Source organism: Nicotiana sylvestris, chromosome 8, assembly GCF_000393655.2.
Source record: "Nicotiana sylvestris chromosome 8, ASM39365v2, whole genome shotgun sequence".
NCBI classification, from domain to species: domain Eukaryota; kingdom Viridiplantae; phylum Streptophyta; class Magnoliopsida; order Solanales; family Solanaceae; genus Nicotiana; species Nicotiana sylvestris.
In genome coordinates this window covers 66,448,981-66,460,386 of record NC_091064.1, presented here as the reverse complement: position 1 = coordinate 66,460,386, position 11,406 = coordinate 66,448,981, and the positions used below count along the sequence as shown (strand labels likewise).

The window sequence follows — 11,406 nt, the reverse complement described above, 5'->3', positions numbered from 1 at the left end:
TGATTTTGTGGCGATGACCGGGCGTCCCCGAGTCACGTTAGTTCAGCCGGTACAACCTTGTGGCCGGTGTAATTTGTGTTTGGCCAGAGCCTTTAAGTCCTGAGTGAAGTAGTTTCGGCATCTATATCCAGGGTATGCCTTTTTAGGGGTCTTATAAGTTTGATATATAGCCAAAACTTTGAGATCGAGTTTATGCCTTTAGTGAGGTCTTACAAGTTTTACATACCTTTGAGGTTTTACAGATTTACATGCCTTTGAGGTCTTACAATTTTGGATACTTGGTACAAATATTGTTTATGCCTTGCTTGAGGTCTTACAAGACTGAGGCTGCCCGCATATGGTCTTACAACTTCGGGTTTTGATAAGTCGATGGAGGTGGCGCTTGATGGTAGTCCACGAGTTGTCAGGGTTTCTTGACTTGGGAGCCATTACTTGTAAACTTGGTATTGCCTCATTGGGGGCTTACAATTTTGTAATTTCCAACCCGGAGGTCATTTGAGTTTTTGACGCCAGTCCCCGAGTGTTCAGGTTCTCTTCTGGATTTGGAGCAGTTTTGTGATCTTGTTGTTGCCTCATTGAGGGCTTACGAGCTTGAAGCTCTAACCCGAAGGTCACAATGTTGTGAGTTGCTGACGCCAGTCCCCGAGTGTTTGGGTCGTCTTTTGGCTTTGGAGCCATTTTTTGTAAAAACGCCAAGCTTTTCTTGAAACGCAAAATGCTTTTATGAAGTATTCTTTGATTACTTGGTGTAAGTATACATATCTTTGTTGTTTTAAGGGCTCAGTTGTTGTATGCAGACACGGTCCGTTCGACCGTTTGGCCCGGTACATTATCTTCCTATCGAGACCCCACTTGATGCGTCTTGGCTTTGTCTAAGTAGGTGACCTCCCGGGCGGATGCCTTCCAGTATTCGAGGTTGATTGCAAAAGAAGCCTTGAATACTTGTTGAGTCTTCCTTAGGTAGCATATGAATGTTACCTCGTTAAAAACCTTGTCGGTAAAACCCTTTTCGGGATAAAAACCCGGTCGAAGTAAAAGAGTGCAACACATGCTTTTGGAACCTAGGGCCTTTGAGTTAGAGAGTTCTTTGGCCGTTTCAGTTAGGAGCTTGCACAAAGGTTAGCATTAAATATAAAATGAAAAAGGGAGACGGTTATACCTCAGCGGTAATGGCGCTTTTGAACCTTGGCATTCGTTTGGAGGACGCAGTACGGTCCTTTATTCAAATATATCTGAGGGCGTATCTCATGGTTGCTATCTTATCATTGGTTTATTTCTTAGTCCCTCTACTGGTGGAGACTTTGGTGTTTCGGCTAGTGGAAGCTGTCTCAAAAGATCGTGTGGATGACATGTTGCGGCTCGTCCGCTTTGTTGTTTTTGGTTGTTTCTCTTTCTCGAAATAGATTTTTGGCTCGGTCGCTGAGGGATTCCCCAAGGTGGCCATTGTCGAGTTATCGGGCCACTTCCTCTTAGAGTTGCCAACAATCCTCGGTCCTATGTCCATCCATGTTGTGAAATTTTCACACTAAGTTATGGTTCCTTTGCGAAGGATCTGATCGTACAGGCCTGGGCCATCTGGTGTCTCTGATTTTACTAATGGCGAACATGATGTCCGATACATCAACATTGAAGTTGTATTCTGATAAGTGAGGTGCCTCTTTTGGTCCTACGTTCATATCAAACCCGGCTCTATTGATGAGTCCCCGAAGATTCTGTCCTTGGTCTATCCTTTGATTGTTACGAGGTGGGTTGCGCCTTGGGGCATTCCTTTTGTCTTCGGTGTATGGCTGATATCTTTCTTTGTTTGGCTTTGGCTCCTACGCCAGGAGCCTTCTTGAGTATACTAAGCTCGAATGGGCTCCTAGTTGGTCGTCCTCGACCTTAATCTTTGATTGGTATCGGTTATAGACGTCCGACTAGGTCACAGTTGGATACTCAACCAAATTCTATTTCAATTGATTCAAGGCCACTGAGCTTCATTCGTTTAGACCTTGAGTGAAGGCCTGCACTACTCAGTCATTGGAGACCGGTGGTAGTTCCATCCGTTCCATTTATAAGCGAGATACGAACTCTCGCAGCATTTCGTTCTCTCTTTGCTTGATTTTGAACACGTCAGATTTCCTTGTTGCTACTTTGATGGTGCCGGCATATGACTTTATGAAGGAGTCTGCTAGCATGGCAAATGAGTCTATGAAGTTAGGAGTTAGGTTGTGATACCACATCATGGCCCCCTTCGAGAGTGTTTCCCCAAACTTCTTTTGTAAGACAGACTCGATCTTGTCGTCATTTATGTATTTGCCCTTCACTGTGTAAGTGTAAGCAGTAACGTGTTCATTGGGGTCTGAAGTTCCATTGTATTTTGGGAGGTCCGACATTCTGAACTTCTTTGGAATGGGTTTCGGAGCCGCTTCCTCTAGGAATGGCCTCTGTATGAACTTCTTCGAATCCACCCCTTTTATGATCGGGGGTGCGCCCAAAATTTGGTCAACCCTAGAGTTGTAGGTTTCGATCTTTTTGTCGTTGGCTTCTATCATATTATTCGCCCCATTCGATCCTTCTAGTGAGGTCCTCGAACATTTTTACGAGGACGAGATCGGTCATTGATCTGTTATTGCTCGATCTCTCCGGTATCTGTTTGGCTTGGGGAGCTGTCCCCGGTGCTACCATGCTAGGCGTTTTCTGGTGACTTTGCAGCTCAGCAATAGCCAGTTGTTGTGCCTGCAATATTTCGAAAATAACATGAAGGATAACCTCCCGTTCTTCCCTGGTTTCGATTTTCTGAGCTTCTTGTTAATCTCCCTGGTGCACACTCATGTTGGTATGCGAGCTTATATCGACCTGTTGGGCATCGTGCGAACCCACATCCGCTGGAATTGGCCCTGACACGTTCTCAAGGTTTTGTTGTGGCACACCAATACCTAGAGCAGCCACACCATTCTCTCCATGGTTTTCAAGATTGTCGTTTTCAACTCTGTTTACTGAGCTAGGCATTTCGACCTGAAATTGAAACTCTTGGACATGAAAAGGTGTGAAAGATTACTTGCGTTGTGTAATGAAACCAACAAGAAAATAATCACTATTATTTTTAGCCCCACAGTGGGCGCCAAACTGTTTACCGTGAAAATGATAATAACAATTGAATTTGATTATGGGACTCTAAAAATACGTGACCTATTTTTATGCTAGTTGTTAAGTAGATAACGCTATGTGTGAGACTTAGAAACGAAATAAGGGTTAAGGATAAGGTGATAACCAAACCGATAGGTTAATAATTGGGGCCTCGAGCTTATCGATTTGGTGGCCTCGAGGTCGATTATGGAACTCAGCTGGGAGCTATCGACGGTGGTCGAAGTATGACTAACAGTTACAATAAAATCAATGAAGGCTCTTTATAGCCAATGATAAGTAATAAATGATGAACAACAATGAAGATAATAAATGGTAGTAATAATCTCAAAACAATGTGTTAGAGAGCAAAGAGAATGTTCTTGTATATTTCGTGTAGAGCAACTGAAGAAATGACCGGCCTTTACAAAATGACAAGGATCCCCTTTATATAGGAGGGGAGTCCAAACATAGTAGAAAAATGCATTAATTACAAATATATGGGGATGGGACAGCTAGATGACGCCCTGATTCATGTTTAGAGTAGTCCTTTAGGCTCTGTCAGTCCTAGCCGTGTGCCTTGGGAACTACCCATTTCTACCATTACCATAATCATCAATGCTCCGAGATCGAGTGTCGACGACCCTCGAGGGAGGATACTCGGCCATGGCCTCGAGCCTTCGAGGTGATCTTTCGAAGTGCCTTAATGGCGAGAAATTGGACCATCCGATTTCACTGTATACAGTTTCATATTATTTGACCCTAGTTCCAATTATTCATATGCATCATTGTACTTTTCTTGCTATTTGGATGCCGTGATTCGTTAGTTATGCATGTTCATGTATCTACAATGGTGTGTGATTCTTTTGTTGTGGACCGTGTGTATCAGTCGTGTGTGGTGACTATTAGGGGGATTGGACACGAGAGTTGATCTTTTACTGTATAGTATGGTTGATTTTGATGTGATTTTAGACATAGATTAGTTGTCACCATGTTATGCTATTCTGCATTGTCACGCTAAGACTGTGACATTGGCGATAACGAGATTGCCTAGGATTGAGTGGAGAGGTTCCCTAGATTATGTTCCCAGTAGAGTAATTTCATACTTGAAGCCTCAACTGATGGTTGAGAATGAATGTTTAGCATATTTGGCCTTTGTGAGTGATGTTGGTGCAGATACTCCAACCATTTATTCCATTTCGGCAGAGCGAGACTTTCTAGATGTGTTTCCTGCAGACTTGGTGGTTATGCCACCGTAGAAGGATATTAACTTTGTTATTGATTTTGTCACGAACCTAAACCCACTATAGTTTGTTAGGAGCATGTGTTAGGATTCATAAAAAAATTCTCCGCAACGAGCTTGCAAGCCGCGGTTCGGACCCCCTTTGGATTGAACAGTGCATTAAAAAGTCAAGAAATAATGTTTTCCAGAGAAGTGTGATTTTGCGGTCGAGAATGCGGTCGCATATCAGGTATGCAAACCGCATAGGGGGCATAATCACCGCAAAGTGAGTCAGTGTGTTAGTCAAATTTAAGGTTAGATATGCGGTCCATTATACGATCTCATAACCGATATGCGAACCGCATAGTCGTCGCATAATTTCCTTGGGATTTTGTAAGGAGTAGTTCTGCGGTGCATTATGCGGCTGCAGAACGGGTATGCGGACCGCATTTCTGCCGCATACCCAGACAGAATGTTCAAATTTTGGGAGCACTTCTGCGGTCCATTCTGCGGGCCGCATTTCCACTTTGCGATCGCAAATGCAATGCAGACCTGACTCGGGGCTCCAATTTTCTAAATTTTAAACCCGACCCCTTATCGATATATTCAGTGTTATAGCTCATTTTGAGCATATTTCTTGATGCTTTTAGAGAGAGAGAGAGAGAGGGTCTTAGTGAGGGAAGTGCTTCCCATCAAATTACTCCATGAAATCTTGCCAAATCTTTGAAGATAATGAAGTGAGGGCACCTAAATCTTCATCCCAAGAGGTAAGACTTCATTACCTCAGCTCTTATTCCTATGCTTAGCAATAAGGGATCACTAGTGAAGTAATTCATGGGTATAAGAATGAATTTCTTGCATGCATATCACACCATAGAATATTGGGAGGTAGCGAACTAAAAAGAAAGCAATTGGGGTATAAAATGATAGAAATTTCTCTCAAAAGGGCCTAAGATCACAATGAATCTTTAGTGTTTGATAGTATGCTCAAAACAAGCTAGAATCTCAATCTTGGCTATAATTCTTGGTTTAATTTGAAATTGTTACACAATAAATCGAAGTGCTAAAAGTTCTGGAATTTTGCAAGGAATAAGGAAAGCTTTATTGAGGTATGTATGGCTACAACCCCATCTTTTAGAAATTGAGCTTCATCGTTGGTTGTGTGAGTACGGTAAGATTAAATTGAATTGTTGTATTGATTGCTATTTCACTTGACTTGGTGTTGCAACCTTATATCGTGGAAACTGTGTCTCAAATTGATCAACGTGCTATTCTTGATAATTTAAATAGGTGCAAGAACTATGAATCATGTATCGAAATGCTTCGACCTTAGATTGAAATTGAAGTGTGTTGTTATGCCATTTACATGAAGTCTCATCTACGCCTACAACCTTATTTTCTATTGTGTGCCATACTCTCTTGAATTACAAACCTAATGTTGAAAATGGGAACACTGTGAAATGTGAATTGTGGAATGTGAAAATTGTGGCCCCAAGTGCCGTTAAACTAATACATGTGTAACCAAAGATTGGAGTGAGATGAATAATGTAAAATGGTAACGCCTCGGTAAGGCGGCCTAGCCGATCGGGCCGTGATCGGATGCCATGACATATACACATGGCGGTTATGCATTGATGATTGAAACTGGAAGGTGTGAATAGAATATTGGTAACGTCTCCGGGAGATGGCCTAGCCGATCGGGTCGAGATCGGACTCCGCTCAATATAGGGGTGGTAATGTGAACGATGTGGAACAGTATGAAATGCCCAACTAAAGGCTATGAAAACATGATGTGAAGGTTGTGTAATTCTTTCATATTGATAATGTTGTGATCGTTTAAAGCTTTGGAGTGATACCTGTGATTTCCTTAACTGTGTGTGAAAGTTCTTTCTAATCTGATAGTGTTTAGTTATACATACTAGTACTATTCCATGGTACTAACGTCCCTTTTGCCAGGGGCGCTACATTTTTTAAAAATAAATGTAGGTGGCTCCATAGCGGATAGTGCCGGTCGTGTGTAGTGAAGCATCCCTCTTCTCAAGATCTTGGTGAGCCCCTTTCTCCTTCAAGGGGACATATTGTATATCTTTGTATTGTGGACTTTCCCTTTTGAGGTATAGTCGGGGCCTTGTTGCCGGCGTTGTCAAACTCATTTTTTGTATCCTAGAGGCTCCGTAGACATATGTGTGGGTTATGTACGGGGGTTGGATGGGTCTACGAACCATGTTGTCATTCTAAACTTATGTTGCCTATAAATTGTAACTCTATGGGGATCTTGGAAACTAACTCATCTACAGTTTAATGTGGTGTTTAATGAACTATCAATGTAGAATGTGCTATCGTTCCCCGCCTAAATGGATAAACAAAAGTATGATTTCTTTATTCATATCGAGGTGGTTAGGAAGTGTATGGTAAGGCTTGCTCAGTTGGGTTCACTCGATTGAGCGTCGGTCATGCCTCCCGAGGTTGGGGCGTGATAGTTAGGCAAGCCAACAGTGAACTACCAACTTAATTATTCATTTTTAATATATTTGAAATCATTAATCTTACTAGTTAGGGAAATTAATACCCTAAAAATCATAGATACACACAATTGAAATGAAATATAAAGTGAAAGTGTGTCAATAGTAAGCAACACCATGAACAAACTCTAGATCATCCCAAAACCCGATGTTACAAGTGCATGAGCAACTACTAAGAAATATAATATCAACACAATATCTGTCTGTAATATAAAATAGACGGTATAACATAATTGAACATGAAGGAGACTCCATGTGTTGTGGATCATAACATGGGATGCAGCTCACCATAAAGTCCCCGCAATAGTGGCGCCATTGCGCCCAAAAGACCACCAAAAATATATACCCTCACAATAAGTGCAGAATGTAGCATGATTACGTAAATCAACGTGTATCTAGTAAGTGTCTAGCCTAATCCCGGAGTAGTAGTGATGAGCGGTCGACATCGACACTTACTAATGGTCACGTAAATCATGTACATAAAAAATAGACAAGTATGAAACATGATAATTAAACAAAAAAAAAATATAGGTACATAATATGATCCTCATCTAAACAGTAAACGCAAAATCTTCGAATATCAGTCATTTCCTCAAATGGAGTATATATTATGGTCCCCACCAAATAGATCAGCATATCTCAAGTCAGGAAACTCACGGATACACTGGCTTCTTGCCAAAAACTATGCACGTTTCTGTCGAGGCGAGCGACCCAATCTCATACGAGTATTTCATGAAGTTGCCGAGGCGAGCGGCCCGATCCCATAAGAGTGTGTTACAATATCCTTCCGAGGTGAAAGACCCCATCACATAAGAGTGTGTTACAATATCCTGCTGAGGCAAATGGACCTATCCCATAGGAATGTGTTACAATATTCCGCTGAGGTGAACGACCCGATCCCATAAGAGTGTGTTATAATATCCCGTTGGGGCGAACGACCCGATCCCACCAGAATAAGAAACTTTATCGGGTCCTTGACCCCACTTTCAAATATACATATGAGTATGAAATTTAAGGAAAATTTGGGATGAATATGCATGATGATGTCCAAATCCACTACTGAAAAGGAAATGGACACGGTCGCATGCAATATAATTGTTACACCCCATGTTTTCGTATATGAGACTACGTTGTAATTCAATTGATGTAAGCTCACAAATGCGATCATCTTTGAAAGTACAAAAAGTAATTTAATCATGTTATCTTGGAGGTTACAAATATTTAAGATCAAGGATAACAAGTATCAAGAGAGTTGAAAGGCTTAGAAGCTAAAGGAATTGAAGAAAATAATGTTCCGTCGACAAGTTGGAAATGTTATAACATGTACTTTTTGGTAGGACTAGGGTGCTTAACATGCTAATGAGGATATGTTATGAGTTATGTTAGTCGTATTATAGCCGTGTGTTATATTTTGAAGTCAAGAGAGTTGTGGAATTAAATTAGATGAAAGTCATCACAAGTTTTGTTCATAAGTTTTACAGAAATTTGGGTCAAATTTAACTGCGATTTTCTCCTAATATACTTAGAGTTAAGCAGTGTTACATGCATAAAATTGAATATCTATGAGTCTATTGTCTGACACATTAAATCATTTGTCAATACAACATCATACTAGAGAGATATATTCATTTTTGCGAGATTGCGCAGACTGTAAGGTGACAAGTAAGTGTGTCACGTACTTGCTTAAATAAAAGTCCAAAAATGGGCTATTTTGGGTTGGACAAGAGCCTATTTAAGGTATTATCTCCTGCAATATAACACTCACTATATAACACTAATAAACAGACATAAACCTCTGCAAACATCATCCCAAAAATTTCCCACAAACCCTAATTGAATTTCTCTCCTTTTCAAGTTCTAGTTTGAGGTAAAACCTAGAGTTTAAAGAAACAAGATAGGAGCTAAGTCATTAAAAAAGGTAAGTTTACTTCTCTATGTCATCCAATTTTAATGCTGGAGATGTATGGAAAATCATTCTATAATTGTAAGAACTCACGTGACGATGATCGGAAGCCGTGAGTTCAAGTTATTCACTTGCCGCAGACTGTTTTGTGGACTGTTTTGTGTTGCTGATGGTTTGCGTGATTTACTACTATTTTATGGGGTTTTTTAGGAGGAATGGTGTGGAGAAACACCATATAAAGGCAGGGTGGTGGGCTGGTCATTCATCATAACATTTTCGGGTCATTTGACACTATTTAAGGTGGTCATTTTGTGTATGAAGAGATTGGGGTGTGTTGGGCTGTTTTCTAGTATTTGATTGTGTATATACGTGTTGGCCCAAGTAAAGGTTAGTTTTGAAGACTGACAAAGGAACTTAGAACCAGGTCCATCCCTCAGGTGCACAAAAACGGGTAGATTCGAGCATGTGGGTTGCACGTAAAGGAGATAAACTTAACTTGGTGTATTTAATATCTCCTGATCGAAAAGGTTGCATAATTGATAAGGAGAAGGACTCCTTAATCAAAGAGAACACTATCCAAGATAGGGAAGGAGTTAGAAGTTGAAATCAACTAGAACTCTTCCACCAAGGAAGAGTTGCATCAGAACTTTAGTTATTTCTTCATCTGCTAACTCTATAAATTGCAGGATGTTGTCATATTATAGGTGTTGTACAAAAATGCAGAAGTTAAATGTGAATTGAGAGTAAAATAGCAAAGATTTTTGCAAGCAGTTCGTGTGTGATTCAAGTGTGCAAACCTGAAGCTACATGAACCAGATTGAAGAACCAGCTCCATAAAGAGTTTCATGTGTCTATCTTTTATTCTAGTTCAATTGTAGTAGGTAATTTTACATTGTACCTTTCAGCTTTGATAGAAGCAATTGTATTAGGTACCCAGAGTGTTCAAGTTAGAGTTAACTTGAAGTTGTCACAACAGTTGAGGTTGTGTGCCACAACGGGATTAGAGTTAATCCTTAGGTTTACAAAGTGTTTTTGTAAATGCTGTTTTGGCTCAGTGATTTTAGTAGATGTTTGGGAAAATCCTACCAGGTAGTAGGTCGTGGTTTTTTCACCTTTTGAGCCAGGTGTTTTCCACGTAAAAATATCTATGTTCTTTATTTTTTGTATTTATTATTCTGCAAATAATAATAGTTGGAACACCTAGAAGAACCAGGTTCTTCTATAGAGTAGTTAAGCGAAAATTGGGTGCCACACAAATAACTCCCCCCCTCTTATGTTGTATTGACGCTTAAAACATCAATTGGTATCAGTACAGGTTATCCTTGAAGAGGCTAACAGCTCAAGATGAGCGCACCACCTGGAAACTAGGAAGGGCAATCCACTGATAGGTGTCCACTCTTTAATGGGCACTACTACTCTTGGTGGAAAATAGGATGAGAGATCATATCATTAGAGAAGACTATCAGCTCTGGGACATTGTCACTAATGCTCCTCTGGCTACCACGAAAAAGAATGTTGAAGGAGTAGATGTGCCAAAAACAAGAGCTGACTGCAATGCTGAGGACTTGAAGAAATGGGAAAAGAATGCTAAAGCGAAGAAATGGCTTGTGTGTGGACTTGGCCCAGACGAGTATCGTAGAATTCAAAGCTATACTACTGCTAAGGAAATTTGGGACACATTTCAAGTGGCTCATGAAGGAACACCTCAAGTGAAGAGGTCCAGAAGAACACTATTGTATTCTCAATATGAGAATTTCACCATGAAGGAAGGGGAAACCATCCAGGAGATGCATACAAGGTTCACCACACTAACAAATGAATTTAAGTCTCTTGGAAGGGTTATTATTGAAGAAGACAAGGTTGAGAAAATTTTGACAAAGGTTTTGCTTGTTACTTGGGAAAGCAAAATCACTGTTATTCAGAAATCAAAGAATATTGCCACTCTTAAGTTGGATGAGCTAATTGGAAATCTCACTGCCTATGAACTTAGAAGGCAAACCAATAAGATGGATGCACCCAAGAAGGAAAAGAGCCTGGCATTCAGAATCACTGAAGGTGCTGATCTAGAGGAGAATGGAATGACCATGATCACAAAAGACTTCAAGAAGTACCTAATGAAAGGAAAGGGGCTTTCAAGAAGTGGAAGCTACAACAAACCAAGGGTTCCTGAAAAACAAACCAATGAGGGGTATTACAAGTGTGGGAAGACTGAACAATACATCAAAAACTGCCCTTAATGGGAAATTGAATGGAAGAAGGAAAGCGCTGAACGAAGGAACAAGAAGAAGGAATAGGTTCAACCCAAGAAGAACAAAGGATCAACAAAGGCTATGGTTGCTGCCTGGGAGAAATCTAAAATGAGGACTCAGAGGGTGAAGATGGAGATGAACAAGCACTTATGGCAATTAGAGAATCCAATGAGGAATCTGAGGTAAGTATAATTCATCTCAAAGACAAGATTAAATTTTTGTCTAAAGAGAGGCTATCAGAGTTACTACTGTATTTCATTGATGAATCTGAAGATCTAAATAATGAAAAGGAACAGCTATCTAAGGAGTGTGTGATTTTGAAAGCTAAGTGCAAAAATCTGGAACTTAGGGCTAGTGAAAGTGAAAGTAAAAATGCTGAGTTAAATAACCAGGTTCATGAACTTG

General features: G+C 40.4%; 1 protein-coding gene across 1 annotated transcript; it reads left to right on the top strand.

Moving 5' to 3' along the window:
- Positions 1 to 10,185: 10,185 nt before the first annotated feature.
- On the top strand, positions 10,186 to 10,989 carry LOC138875152 (uncharacterized). The gene is made up of 2 exons (XM_070153976.1): positions 10,186 to 10,469; positions 10,590 to 10,989. The coding sequence occupies exons 1-2, from the start codon at positions 10,186 to 10,188 to the stop codon at positions 10,987 to 10,989; spliced, it is 684 nt and encodes a 227-aa protein (XP_070010077.1).
- Positions 10,990 to 11,406: the final 417 nt, after the last annotated feature.